The sequence below is a fragment of the Parambassis ranga genome, chromosome 16 (genome assembly GCF_900634625.1).
Source record: "Parambassis ranga chromosome 16, fParRan2.1, whole genome shotgun sequence".
Taxonomy (NCBI): domain Eukaryota; kingdom Metazoa; phylum Chordata; class Actinopteri; family Ambassidae; genus Parambassis; species Parambassis ranga.
Genome location: NC_041036.1, coordinates 19,267,258 through 19,282,963, shown reverse-complemented (window position 1 = coordinate 19,282,963; position 15,706 = coordinate 19,267,258). Strand labels below are relative to the sequence as shown.

Here is a 15,706-nt window from a genome sequence, read left to right as displayed (position 1 = left end):
TTGGACCTAAACATCTAGATTATCTGATAACATTCTGTCTCCAGATGGCATTAGTACGAGTACGACTGTGAGGAGCCACAGAGTTATCTTAAACCGAGACATGTCGTTTATCCCTCACATTGAACAAGTCCACCTTCATTCACCTCCGTAAAATTAGGAGCATCCCGTCCATGCTTTTGTTTCTTCTAGACTGGACTACTGCAACTCATTACTGTCTGGATGTCCACATTACTCCATCAACAGCCTGCAGCTGATCCAGAACACAGCATCTAGAGTTCTGACAGGAATCAGCAAAAGGGATCATATCTCTCCCATTTTATCTTCTGTTCACTGGCTAAAATTCTGAATAGACTTTAAAATTCTTTTTAGCCTACAGCTCTACATGGACTAGCTCCATTATATCTGCAGGACCTGATAGTTATATGTTCCCACTAGAACACTCTAGATCGCAGAGTGCAGGTTTACTTGTGGTTCCTAGAATTCATAAAAGTTTAATAGGATGAGCCTTTAGCTATCAGGCACCGCTACTATGGAACCAGCTTTGGTTCAGGAGGCAGAAACAACCTCCACCTTTAAGACCAGGCTTAAAACCTTTCTGTTTAGTAAGGTGTATATCTAGTCTAAACTATAGTGTGTAGAGAAGTTAGGTATAGATGCAGTCACTTCTTGACATACAGCCATGGGTAGAACAGGCTGACTAAGTCTTTAATCTTTATCATAACTTCACTGCTATAGGCCTACACTGCTGGAGGTCACAAACATGATCCACTAAATAATTCCCCCACCTACTCAACACCACCACCAACTTTATGGTGGTGGTGGTGGTCTATTCCCCCAACTCCTCTCTCCTATTCTTCCTCTCCCCTCCTCACTCTCATCAGGCCGACCTATGATCCAATATCGACTGACTGTGTGTCCAGTATTCATTGTAGTAGTGTGTCATGTCTACCTCTTCTTCTACTCCTCTACCCGGCCTGCTATCAGTTCTTATGAGTCCTGCTCAGTCCTTTCTTCCTGGTAAAGGGGAGTTTTTCCTTTCCAGTCTTCGTCTTCCAGTGCTTACTGCAGTGCTGGGATTCCAGGCTCTTCTTTTTACGTGAAGCGCCTAGAGACACTTGTGATTGTAAAAAGAGTTATACGTAGATCAGAATAGAATTGAATTGAATCACTCTGGTTCCAGGGTCTTTTGAAGGTTACGGCTCACTCTCCAAGAAACGCTCACTGTTCCTTTAAATTAAAAGCATGATGTCTCGCTTGGTGATTTGGACGATTAGAAAGGGTCATTAAGCAATCTGACTTCAATCGACAATCGACCAGTTGGAATTGCATTAGCATCAACCACTATCTGGCATGTTAAGTGAAGCTGAGGACGTACATAGTCATCACATTTAGCTTATAAGAAAGACTGCATTAACACAAAGAGACCTTGTTCTAAATACGTTTACATGCTCAGACTACTTCTCATTTTTACAGTGACCTAGGAATGCAGATTACTGAGACTGCATGTTGTTTCCTCACATGTGCCTCAACAGGCCACTCACTCACTTGTTCACTCACACTTTACTTTTCCATGGCCATCCTCTGCTTTGTTTGTTTATTGTGTGAACAGAATGGTTTTAAAAATCCTTTTATTCTATTGCTCTGATTAAAAGGTCAGAACAGAAAATATTTCTCTTCCTGCTTGTAAATTAGGAAATGGCTTTACTGCCCTCATATAACCAGCTGCCTCTGACCTTTGACCCCTCATGCTGCTGGTCTCATGATGTTAATATGAGTTAGGGGTCAAGGAAACATGTTATTTTAGGCCTCAGAAAACCGACTGCCAGACAAAAAAAAAAGTTTATTAAGCCTAATTCTTATAATTATTTCTTTTTAAGAACTTTTAAGTACACAGTAGAAAGACACCTGTGACGCTGTTCCGTTTCTTGACATTGTTTTTACATTAAAATGTATTTGAATTTAAATATATAGAAATTTGTTTTATTATTATAAATGAGGCTCAGTAGTGTGTGTGGCCTGTATGACCTCCCTACAGTGCCTCGGCATGTTCCTGATGAGGCGGTGGATGTTGTCCTGAGGGATCTCCTCCCAGACCGGGATTAAACAAAAGTCCCTACTGTTAGATGTATAATTATGTGTGTGAAGTACACCATAAGGCCACAAATTACTGTTGTTTGCATTTTTTGTGTGTTTTTTGAAGGGTGAAGTGGGTGACATCACTTTTTTGCACTCCAAAAGCTTCCTAAAATGTAACCTGCTCTACCTAGAAAATGTTTTAAAAAAAAGAAACACAAACGTTCCTTAAAAAACGTAGGCCGCCGGCCCTTTTGGACCTTAAATCACATCTCTAGGTAAAAGTATGGCAGAGCTAGACCAAACCTTTGTGTTTTTTATTCTTACTCACTAATTACTTTGTTGTCATTTTCCAGAAAACACTTTTAAGCATTTATCAAACTTGTGTGAACTGTCTGTGAATAAGATCTAATAAGAACCAGCTTCTTGTGTCATTATTTGAAAACAGAAAATAAACCAGACGTGAAGCAGACATATTTTGATGTATTCAAACTCCAAACACACACCCAACATTTAGTGCAACTTCTGCAACCATTACATCATCAGTCATTCATTCAACAGGTTGCTGCAAGATTGTCCTGCTGCAATTTAAACATAAAGGACTCAATATTAACAATGATAAATTATGAATTCCTAACAGGTAAGGTGATTGGCAGTGGATATTTAAAGCTATATTGCTCTCTCAGCTGATCATGTCTACAATTTTAGCACACCAGCTTCCATTACGCATGACATAATGGCAGAGAAACAGGAAGATGTAGTTGCACTTTTAGGTGAGTCACGATTTAAAATTAAACATTTTAAATTGTGACTCACCTAAAAGTGGAACTACTACAAGATAATTAAATATAGCTTTGTGTGCTATATTGTAAAAGCATATTGTTCACATTCAGTGCCCCTGTCTGTCTGTAAATAAAAAACCATTGTGAAAGACTGTACAGGTCAACATTTTAGATGATTAAATCATATTTTGTGTAAAGAAAGGGCCGAATACACATATGTATTTACTGCTTTTCTGTGCGATATCTCTTTACCGAATGGGGATGAGGACTGCAGCAACTCAAGGTCAATACAAGCATTTACATTTTTTTCTCCATTATCTGATGGTCAGTTGTCATGGAGATAGTCCAGTTGGCACCACTACCTCCAAGACATCTGACTCGTGATGCATTTCAAAGATACAAATCAGTCACTGAAATCTAAAAGCAAAGTACTTCCAAGGTTGCAATTACAATGTGCCGAGTTCTGTGATGCAACAGCAAAGCTATGCAGAGATAAGCAGCATACAGTATAGCAGCTACATCTGTACAGTACATCACAGGCTGCTGATGGGTGGAGTCGCCCAAAAGAAACACTGAAGACTTTAAACATCTTGCTGCTACTTGCTTTGAAAGTATTATTCTGTATATATTTTGTTTGTGGAAAAATGCCATAAAAAAGTGCAGGACTTGAAAGAAAAATAAAATAAACAGAATATGAGTACTTGGCAATACATTTCATTTTTTTTGAACCTGTAAAACGTTGACAATCAAATATTTACACATGCACACATACACACACTCACACAGGTATGACACATACTGTACGGTGTGCGATACCGGTCTCAAGCAGTGCTCGAGTACGTGAGGCCGGTCAGTGAAATCAGGCTGATGGTTCTAACTCAGCCGTCACATCCACAGACAACACGTAGTGACATCATTCAACTGCTGCCATACTGGATTCCCTGTGGTGCTGCTCTGCTGCACTACTCCTGAGATAAGAAAACCTTCACGGTCATCAACTAACTGTACCTTCCAACTATATCAGATGATAAAAAAACTTTCGATTTGAAGTCTCATTATGTCATGTTTTGTTTTGTGGCAACGTCTTCTAAAGCTGTGCAGTAATGATTACATAATTAAGCAGTATTATTTTTCACGTACTTATTTTACTATTTGCACTTTAGTGTTACACTGAATGCATGATTGAGAGCTTCTCCTCTCCTGACCTGAAGCATGATTCTTTAACAAGCGTGTGGACATCTTAACATTCCATCCATATGGTGAATATGAGACCCAAAAATTACAGATGCTCACTGTGGGGAAAACAGAAGAAGAATCTGCTGCATCTAAAGCAGCCTTGGCAACATAGTTTGCAGTCCATTACTTCCTGCTGAGTCCAGGATGTGCTCATATCATCAATGTGTTGATGTTATTGTTGTAAACAAAGCTACTGCTATTCATAAACTCTGCCGGCTGTTTAATTCTAGGTGGAAGGGTTTTGCTCACACCCCAGTGCTTTGTGGGGTTTATTTTACACTGAAGTGCCTATTAATTAATAATTTAATTCTTCATAATAGCTATTTTGAAAAAAAAAATGCTGTCCTTTGTGAGAGAAGGTACCAGCTGTCATATTCTGGGCTTCTTGGGGGATTTTATCCATAGTACAGAAATATTCAAAGTGTACTTCCTTCCCCATCTCTGACTTGTATTCTCTCCAGTTCCGCCTTCATTGGAGCTGGGAGACCTTGAGGGGTGAAGTGCTGGCAAAGTCCAAAAAGAAGGGTCCTTCTTGCTTGGGCAGGAAGGTGGTGGGGATGACATTGTAGATGCCTGCGGGGACGTGGTCTAACTCCAAGTAGCAGAAACCACATCTATAAACAGAGAGAACATAACATCAGCATCTCGGTCTCACTGGAGATTAGAACACCACAAATGAAGGGACTAATTGGTAGATTGCTACGCTGCGTCTCATCTTCAATTACTGTGACTAAAGTTATACAGAGAGGGGAGCTGACAGCATATACAAAGGCACATTTTTATCTCCAGACACACGTGGCTGACCTATTTGACATTCTTGTCATGCTTATTAGTAATGAAATTCCTGTGGAGACGGTCACAAGAACAGCTCTAGTCTTAATGACTCAGTCAAAATGGATACACTTATTGAGATAGATACACTTATAACTGATAAAGTGGACTGCGTCTGACAGCCAATAACTGACATGTAATTAAAGCAGAGAAATCATAAACATAATTTTTAAGTGTTTGTTTGTTGATGAAGATTCTCAGTCATCAGGTCATTTTCATTCAGACGGTTGAAGAGAAGTCTCTGGCCTTGCTTCATCAGTTCTGACTGTTTGGATGAGGAAACATGGTTTATATGTGGTGGAGGACCTCAGTGGGTGGATCTGTGGGAAACACAGCACTTGGCTGAAATCCTGATACCACTGGCGGTAAACACCCCACACCACATCCACAACTCTCAGGACTTTGTGAACAAGGTGAAGAAGATCCAAATGGACCCAGATGGCACCATGGTCTCATTTGACGTCACCTTTTTCACCTGCATCCCAACCTCAGAAGCCACAGAGATGGTAAGGAAACGTCTCACACAAGACAGCACACTTAAGGAAAGAACCAACCTCATGCCAGACCACATCTGTGACCTGCTGGACCTCTGCCTGAACAACACCACTCACTTCCATGGGAACTTTTATAGACAGAAGCACGGCTGTGCAATGGGATCACCTGTGTCTCCAATTGTGGCCAACCTCTACATGGACGGAGTGGAGAGAAGAGCCCTGAGTTCCTTTCTTGGAACCACCCCCACCCACTGGTTTAGATGTGTGGGTGACACCTGGGTCAAAATGAAGTGGAAATGTTCACAGAACACATCAACGCAGAGGACAACAACATCAAGTTCACTGGGGAGGACACCAGGGGACAACAATCTGGACTGAAGGACAGGAGCCTAAATGTGGAAGTGTACAGGAAACCCACACACACAGACCAGTACTTGTTGTTTGATTCACACCACCCACTGGAGCATAGGCTTTGAGTCATCAGGACCCTGCAGCACAGAGCACAAACTGTACCAACCAGCTCAGAGGGGAGGAAGAAGGAGCAACACCACATCAGGAAGGCCCTGAAACCTTGTGGTTCTCCCAACTGGGCACTCATCAAAGCCACAAAAATAAGACCCACCAACAACAGAAAAAGGGAGGCTGAAAAAGAATATTGTCGTCCCATACGTGTCAGGAGGATCAGAGAAACTCTGCAGGATTTTTAACAACCATGACATCCCGGTCCATTTTAAACCCATGACAACACTAACAACACGTAAACTGGTTCACCTGAAGAACAAAGCTCCTTATAATTTCATATATGCAGTCCAGTGCAGTGACTCACGAACAGTGAGGCAAGAACAACCTGTCCCCCTCCTGTAGTCACATAGTTGATAGCCACTCGTTAGACACACCACACAGTCAGTCAGCAAACACAGATAAGTATGAGGTAATTAGAGCTACACCATGTTTCCCCACTAAACTGTTAGAACTGATGAAGCTGCTTGGAGGAGCAGTGGAACACACTAACAGGGTCGGTCTTTGAAGTTTTGTAGAAAAAAATAGCAATTTCCTTAATTTCACAGTTGTAAAAAACAACAAAAGAAAAGAGCTGTTTTGCACAATGCATCTTCATTATCATCATTATTAAAATTGTCAACACTGAACCAGTCATTGCATACATAAACATAGACTGCTGCTGCACTGGCTGCCAGCAAAATGTCAACAACTGGCTAATGCTGAAAACCCATGATATTGGATCAGTGCATTGACCAGCATTTGATCAATATCTGAGGCATTTACAAGACTGGCATCAGACCACGTCCAAATAGAAGATCACCTTTAGTAGATACTGGGCCAAGGCCACAATCAAATATTTAATACACACTATCAAGAATGTGTAGGATTAGTCAATGTGTTTATATGTTGTGCCCTACAAGAACACTATCCATTTAAAGACAGCAGACAGTGGTGTTATTCTCTGCAGTTTCAGCATGATTCACGTGCATTTCTGGGTATTTTAAAATTATACATGTCCTTCTGTTCTCTGTACGCATTGAAATCTGTCATTTCTCATCAATTATTGATACTTGTATAATCAGAAATTCATTTCATGTTACTGCTCTGATGACCAGAGAGTGAACTGAGTTTCTGTGCCAAGACCTCAGGGCAGAGTCCATCAGATCACACCTAAGAATGCACCACCTCTGCCTGCGTTCTGCACTAAGGTAGCCTGTGTGCCTGTCACTGCGATGGTTCTCTGACATACCTGTAATCTCCACTGCTTTTCCTCTGGAAGGCAGCTGGGCCTGGATCACCAATGGTTGACACCATCACCATCTCGAAACCAACACTGTACTGCCTGTAGACGCAGAGATAATAACCTTGTTACGGCTGAGCCCAGCTCCGCACCACAACAAGCTTACTATGATGGAAGTAACTGACACATTCCTGACCTTTTTTACAGTGTGTACATGACAGTGAATTTACAGTATTTCGATTGGTCATTTATTTAATGTTAGAAAATAATTATGCAAACATAATGGCAGATCGTGTTAAAGGTCATAAGAACTAAGTATTATACACACTGCAATCACTGAGTCATCCTAATGTGTGTGTTTAAGAGAGAGAGAGGAGGCAAGAGACAGATAGAGAGCAGGTGCCAGAGGTTCATTATGTTTTAATGCTACGTTTTAACCCACTGAGTCATCCCACTGCTGCAGAGTCTTTTAAAAACTCGGCCACATTCACTTCAAATGAAGTGGAATAAAATGCTAATACAAGTTTTAAAAACTCCAGTGACACAGAATGTTAATACAAGTGATATACACAAAGCAAATGCTTTATAGCTGTGTCGTTCCACCACCTATCAACAAAAGTCAGATGATTTTAACGCAATTAGGAGATTATAACAGGATTTAATGGTTAAAGCAAAATCTTAATATACTGAATCAGATGATTTGTTATGATGGCTGTGGCATGAGTCTGACCTAGATCCCCGGAGCTCGACGAGCAGCGGTGCGGGTCGCTCCAGGTTAATCTGATAGATCGGGTTGTGCTTGTATGAATCCTTGTAGTTTCCACAACCACCAGCACTTTGCCCCTTCCACTGGCCATTGATCTGGAGACAGAAGAAGAGTTAGACAACCCTTCTTTACAGGTCTAATCACAGACACTGTTTGTTTGTTGTACATACCCTTTTGGTGTGAGTGAAGGGGTTTGGGATCTTTGAAAAGGTGAATTTGCATCCAGAATACACCTACAGTATGAACAGAAAATGGCACCCAATTACTTTACACAGTAAACATAATCTGAGGTTCTGAACAGAAGAACAAAAGAAGCAAGCATCAAATATTGCCTTTTCATCATCACCGAAGCTGTAAAACTAAATGTAGCACAAAGCTATTAATTTATTCATGATTATCTGCTCACAAAATGCTTCATTCATTACAGTGTTTTTCTGCAAAGGAGAATCACATTTTCCTGCCTCCTGCTTTGATCTCTGCTAAAAACTCAGCGAGAGTTCAGTCAGTTATTCTTAAGTGAAAGAGAAACACTGATCTGTGCCGAGGGGAAATCATGTTTATAGTTGACTTGGTAGTGAAAGGGAGAGAAAGCTAGTGGAGAGAGAGGGAGAAGCTGCAGTGGCCACAACATGTTCACATAGAATTTATCCACACACTGTAAACACACAGCTCACAGCAGCACAAAGACTATGTTGATTTTTAATGAGTGCCTACACTATGAAGAGTTTTCCACAGTCCTCACAGCAGTTGGCAAAGGGAGTCCATGAATTATAAATAACTAAAAAAAAATATAACCAGGTCACACGTGCTGTGCACTAACTTCAGCCTACACATTTCATGGGATGATGTGGTATGAGATAGGAATGTTTGTGTATTAGTGTACAGAACTTGTACCATGTTCAGTAATGTACACACAGACTTTGCATGTATATGAGCATAAACAAGCCTCTAGCCTCTCACCCGCAGTGTGTAGTTGATGGTGTTCTGTTTCTCATACTGGGAAACCACCAGGGTAAAGGTGTGTGTTCCTGCACTGGTCAGTCTCATCTTGGTCAGATAATGGGGACTGTTGATGCGGATGCCATCAATGTAAGGCGGAGGGTCCGCTGTGGAGGAAGACAGGTGAGTGAAGACTTTATCCTAAAAGACACTTCCTGTGTAAAAGCTTTATTTTAGTTTAGAGTGACAATTTTCTTCTAAAGCCTCTAGTCTTTGTAACTTGAGTAATGCACCTGGAAAACTGGGGTCTGCACTCCACTAATCTTTCTTTGTGGCATCTGACCTTGCTGCATGCGACTGTAGGTTAAGGAGATAAAGGCCTGCAGAGTGTTGCCATCAAACTCATGCTGTCACAGTCTTCTGCAGCACAAATCCCACTGCTCAGAGGCAAAGAGAAAAAGTTTGTCTACTAAGGCATCTGTCCAACCTCACCTGGATAGTAAACCTTCTTGCCATCTGTCTTGTAAACAACCAGGGTGATGAACTCCCTGTTTTGTGCAAAGTCATCCTGGACAAATAAATAATGAAAATTCATTAGAATGAAAAATACAAATGTACCACGATGTTGCTTTGCCAGTCTCTCACAGCTTTGCTTTACCTTGTCAGTGATGTGTCTGGTGAGCAGCACCCACACAGCAGCTCCCCCTGCTGGACAGTGGACCTCTAGCCTGTACTGGGGATTGTTAGCCAGACTGTAGACATCCTTCACTGGGCCCTGCTTTCCATCCCAGCTACTGCAGATTGAACACACACACTTGACACTGAGTATTATTGGTATTATAGTCAGCAATATTCTTAACTCGATTAGGTGTTGTCACAGTTCAAATAAAGTATCTGAGTATAGAACTGTGCACACATTTATGTCCCTAAAACATGAGAAATACACACACACACACACCTGTGAATACAGGAAGAGTCTTTAAACAGTGCAGGGTTCCAGCTCAGGTAGATGACATCATAGTACTGACAAAGGTCCTCCCATGCAATCCAGAAAACACCTGGAGCAAAAGGGTGGTAGAATTCATTAAAAGTGATGTCTTTATTATTCTAGAAAAATAAAATATGTGTATACCATTATCAAATTTCTGTGCTGTCTTGGGGTCAAAGTTGAGGTATTTGAGCAGCTCAGGTGTCCAGTTCTTCTCATCTCGCTCACTGTAGCGCCCCTTCCACCGCAGGTGACTCCAGGGGTTCTTCAGCTGTAGGAAACGCATTCCCTACAAGTGCGACACACACCCACAGACAAGAGGTTGAATACAGGTCAAGGGCAGGAATATTAGTTATTGAAAACATTGAAACAAGCCTTCGGCAAACCACTGAGTTCCCAATGTCATAAAGCCAGATTCCACACTGCTTATGATGACATGCTAATGCTATGCTAATAACACTAACCTTGTAATCCCTGATGTCGAGAACAGCGTAGGCGTGCGTTGGCACCAAGCCCCATCTCTCCCCTTCTTCCTCTGTCATCACCCCTGTTGCCGTGGTGATGAGAACATCACCCCTGTGAAACCTGGAAAGAAGGGAATGATGCAAAATATACAGCGAGAGAGAGAGAGAGAGAGAGAGAGAGAGAATGAACACAGCAAGGAGAAGAAACATAGTGGAGAAGTCATAAAATAGAATAATTTGTTCACCTCTGGAAGAGCATGCGAAAGGTGTCATCCTTGCTGAATGACTGATTGTCAGAGTGCATAGCGATGCGTTCAGGAATCCAGCCAGTGAGTGCATGTAGATCAATATTCTGGAAAACAAAACAAATACAGAGACTCTTAGAAGACTTCTTCAGTCTCTATGATAGAGAGCAGTCCTGCAGCAGATAAAAAAAGCTAGATTAAAATATTTTCATTTTGCCATCATCACTCACCGAGTTTGAGCCAGGGAAGTCATAGCCACCCATCACCTTCATGTAGGCCTTCTCTATCAGGGAGACCCAGAGCTCGTTCCTGTTGCTGGAATAGGAGCACAGCAACTCTCCATTACGATCCACTGGCAGGAAGTCATCTATAATCACCTGCAACAGCGACAGGTTAACAAAATAAGTGGCTTGGAGAGACACAAATATTAATGCTATTTGCATCATGTGTGCAGAATGTCCATGCACTGGTACTACAATCTAGGACTGTATGCTTTGTGCTACACACATAGATATTTGTCTTTTACCTTCCTGGGAACTCCGTTGATGTGAAGCTTGACCATGTACTTCCCACAGGGGTTATACTCTGGCTCCCCTCGTCTGTTCTGAGGGTAGATTATGCTGAAACACAAAATAACATGAACACGCTAAAGTCTCAGATTTGAATCCTAGCTCATTTTATATTTATTCATACAATATAAGATCTTATATTTGCCCACAGAAGGCTAGAAGACATGAAGAGACATGTGACTTTTTTCTGTTTCTGACATCTTATTTTCCCTTTCAGTTGGTTTTCTGCATGATTATGTTAATTCTTTAAATAATTCAACAAGTATTAGAAATATTATGAAGTAAATATTTTTCTTTTCACAGTGTGAAATGCTGGGGGCTTCAAGACAGAAAGCCACATAATTATGTACCAGCATTAAAAAACAACAACAAACAACAGAAGACAGTACCTGGTGATGAGTTTTTTGTTGTAGCGCCTCTCGTAGGCCGCGCTGATAGCCAGGGATGCCACAAATGAACAGTCAGACACAACTGTCTGGACAACACGAATGGACATCACAGGAACAAATCTCAGTTAGGGTGCTAATATGAGCCAGAAAAATTCTAATAATGACCCAAACATCTATCAAGGAATAAAAACTGCTACAATGTGAGAGACTAGCTGACAATCAATTATTAGTTTAAAAGGTAAAGCCTGGATTCAATGACAGCTGACCTGTTTGATGCTGAAGCTGGACACGGACATGATCATGGTGGGGTTATTGCTGATCTCGTCTGGCCGGACCCAGCGGGAGAAGATGGCTTTCTGTTTAGGTGACAAAGCCAGTTTCCCAGTTTTGTCCCTATTGAGAGGAATAAAAAAAAATATTCAGTCAGAAGCTGTGTGTTAGGTATCTTCATCTCATCACTTATTAAACAGGTACAGTGCTATATTAGCCTTAAATTGACTCTCTATATAGTTTTTTATTATCCTGTATACTAAAAGCAAGATGTCAATACAAAAGCCATTAAAACCCCAGCAATGAAGCTTTATACTGTCCACTCAATCACTCACATTTTTTCTATGTGCAATTAGAAATCAATACCACATGACGGATGCAAAAGATACTGTACCAGAAAAATTATTAGGTAGATAATTTTACTTTGAAATGTAAAATCATACAGATCAGGGCAGTTGGATACTCCTACCATTATAAAAACTGACTGATAATGATAAATAAACTCACGAAAAAGGTACAGGAAAGGCAAATCTCTCCTTCAGGTCCACACTCATGAAGGGCACATAGGCTATGCCATTGATAGTAGATGTACTCCTGAAGATTAAAGACAGCAATAAAACTGTTAAAACACTTCTCTACTAGTAAAATGAGAACTTGTCAATCAATGTTGTCTTTTGTAGGAGGTTTAAGAGTCTATAAGGGCTTTTCTGACATAGCATCACCTCATTTTATTATCCATCTCACCTGAGCACCTCAATTTCCTCGGACGTGTAGCGCTGACCCTGGGGCTCACTGGACTGGACTGCCCGGACAGGTTGGGGCTGTGGTCGGTCTTGCAGGGAAAAGTCAGGCCCGAGGGGGAAAAACTGGCGGACTGGACCCCCAGAACCGGCACAGCTGCTAGGTTTGGTTCCAAAGGGCCCTGTCCTGTCCTGAGTCTGGGCTGAAGCGGATTTGGACTGGGATTCTTTAAGACCTTCCGCCCTGATAAACAAAGGTACATTGTGGGGTCAAATAACACAACTTTTTGAACTAATGTATGCATTATAAATCTAAATCTATCCATAATACTTATTTTACCTGTCTAAAGCCTGATGTGCTAGTTGCTTCAGTTTGGTCTGCAGCGCCTGATCAGATGTCTCATTGGACTACACCAAAAACAGAGAAGGCACAAATGTGGAAAAAAATCAGGAATAATACACGGGAAGAACATATTAGTTACTGTGTGTGGTGGCAAACAGAGAGGATACCTACTGTCTTGATACACAGCTCCACAGCTTGAGTGTACAATTCAATGGCTTCATCATCATTACCCTTCTCATCTTCCTCAAATGCCTGAGTGACCAGGAAGTGAGCACGCTCCAGATCCACCTGCTGCCTTGACTTCAGTGGGTCAATCTTCTCTGCCTGGACTGGAGTCAAAGGTTAGCGATTAGCTTCTGAGGCTAATAAGGTCTGGTCAAATGTAAAATTGGAATAGAGGCAGGTTTCCTTTAGTGTAGTTCTGACTGACCCGAATTGCCACAATAATGACTGAACCCAAAGCTCTGCCTATATTCTTGTATTCAGTAAATTGTGCCGGAACAGCCTGATACAAAAGCTTACAAATAACTTCACTGATTCAGAGTTGGTGATTCAAATCTCATTGTTTTAGGACTTGACTTTTGTCAATGAGTTAAATATTTGAACTGTGGTGAGAAAGTATAGAGTTATAGGTCTACATAGGCCAGAAAATGCATGAATACATGCACATGTCATCCACTGTGTGTCCAACAAAACAGGACACTCCCACAGTCTGTGGTCACACCCATGTTAAACACACACACACACACACACACACACACACACACACACACACACACACACACACACACACACACACACACACACACACACACACATCCATCCATACTGAGAGGATAGTCATGGAAAAAAGCAGTCAAGCAGCAGCCGAGAAACTTATGCCCTCAGGGCCCACTGAGTAATAATTTTCAAGAACAAACATTTCCTCTCCTTTTTAACCTGTACTGTATAGAGTAATATATATTAGTAATATGTCATCTAGCTGACACAAGTGACTGACTTTAAATGAATCAACAGTGACAGACATTTCCACAACATATGTGTTAACTTTTGTTTGTGTTATTTTCCCCCAGTTGGATCTGGAAAGTATTAGTAATTGGAAGCCTAATTTGACTACATAGCAACAGAAAACTTCCCGATGACAAATAAAAATAATCAAGGCAAGGCCTGACAAACTATAGGAAGCTGTGATCACCTTAAACAGTAAATTCTTTGTTACTCCAGTTGCTGTTCATTTGTACTTTCCCAGAAAGAGCACTAGTGACAGGTATGAAAAGCAGTGTATCTGATACTGTTAGCTTACCAGCATTGTGGAGGGCTTGGACTCGATCCAAATATTCATTCACTTTGTCCTGGATTCCCTCCAGTTTGGACCCTGCCATGCCAGCATATATCAAAGCCTGGGCTGCCTCCTGTAGCAATTGTGAAATCAGCGGTTTACAACAATATGTATAATAATAATATACTGTAAGATTATAAATAGAGTAGACATTTCTTAATAGACTATGGGACGTAACTATGTATCATTCATAAAACTGAAAGTGATTTTTAACTTCAATGCAAGCAGAGCTGAACGCTAATTTTGACAGGTAGCAGCTGACAGTTAGCCACCTACCTTATAATAAAATACAGCCTCGTTATATTTTCCATTCTGGTCATAGGTTACAGCTGTTTTGGCAAATTTGACAGCATCGAGCTCCAGCGCCGTGCAGTCCATGCTGAACAAAACTTGTTGACAAAGTGACAACCTCTCAGGTTGGCCACGCTAGCTAACTGCTAACTACCGTACTTCACCAAAATTAACCAAATGTCTGCCTCTCTATCGCCACACAGTTCATTTCATCAGCTCGGACGAAGCATAATGAGGGTATTCCGTATGAGCGTCTTCAAACCAGGTCCCAAAACTGGCGACTTTAAAGTTTCGTTTTACCTTTTGTCAAATGACTACACTGGTGGCAGCCACCAAAACAACCACAGTGCTTCCGGGACAAACATTTCGCGCAGGCGCAGTAAAGGACGCAGGCGCAACCATACTGTGTTAGATTCATATTCAGTCAGTATTTTCAGTTATTTCTTTCTTCGTATGTTTTCTTTGTCTGCAGCTGCTGGTTTGTCTCCTCAGTTGCTTCATTTGGGTGTCTGCAGGCATCATCTTGATTTTGCCCTCCAGGAGCTGACTCTGGTTGTCCATTTGTTGAAACTTTGCAGTCAGCCTTAAGTTGTTTGCAGCAATAACAGGTGATGTATGTCTAATCAAACATACAAGATGATGGAGGAACCAAAATCACTTTAACAGGGCCTGACGGACACATAAAGGAATTGACTTTACACTTACAGTAGATACGTAGGGAGAAAGCCACCAATGATGTCAGCCAGCACGGTGCAGGTGGTAGCACAGACTGAGTGAAGGAAGGATCTGGCGAAAAAAAGAAGAAGGAACTCATCTGAAATACACTGCACGTTCTTTAACTGCTCCCAATGAATTAGAATTAGAATTTATAATATTTTTACACATGTGCTGTGATTGTGTTATGGACACAAACATTTGCATGCACTGGCTTCTAAATGACTCTTCACTCTCACCCATACTGTAAGTTTTTAACTTTCATCTCTTTATAATGAATGGATTAATGGCTCCCTTTATTATTGATATCATTGATCATTTTCATGGATTTACCATTCTATTTTTTTGCATGTCTTTTGATGCTTTAATTGAAACATATGACAAAAATTACCTATTACCTATTTTACCTCAGCTTTAAACTGCATATATATTCCCTGAAACAACTGGTTTCTGCTTACATTTCACTTTATCTATATGTTTACATTGTTTAAG

The 15,706-nt window shown here is 41.1% G+C and overlaps 1 protein-coding gene across 1 annotated transcript; it reads right to left on the bottom strand.

The window, feature by feature from the left end:
* Positions 1 to 2,536: 2,536 nt before the first annotated feature.
* capn7 (calpain 7) lies at positions 2,537 to 14,850 on the bottom strand. The gene is made up of 21 exons (XM_028426145.1): positions 14,486 to 14,850; positions 14,174 to 14,282; positions 13,042 to 13,199; positions 12,868 to 12,935; positions 12,532 to 12,771; positions 12,295 to 12,381; positions 11,784 to 11,910; positions 11,518 to 11,603; positions 11,086 to 11,179; positions 10,790 to 10,936; positions 10,560 to 10,666; positions 10,315 to 10,435; positions 9,995 to 10,139; positions 9,821 to 9,920; positions 9,521 to 9,656; positions 9,355 to 9,430; positions 8,884 to 9,029; positions 8,094 to 8,156; positions 7,888 to 8,018; positions 7,167 to 7,259; positions 2,537 to 4,705 (listed from the first exon to the last, which is right to left on the bottom strand). Exons 1-21 carry the CDS (start codon positions 14,585 to 14,587, stop codon positions 4,561 to 4,563), a joined length of 2,481 nt encoding a protein of 826 aa, XP_028281946.1. The 5' UTR covers positions 14,588 to 14,850; the 3' UTR covers positions 2,537 to 4,560.
* Positions 14,851 to 15,706: the final 856 nt, after the last annotated feature.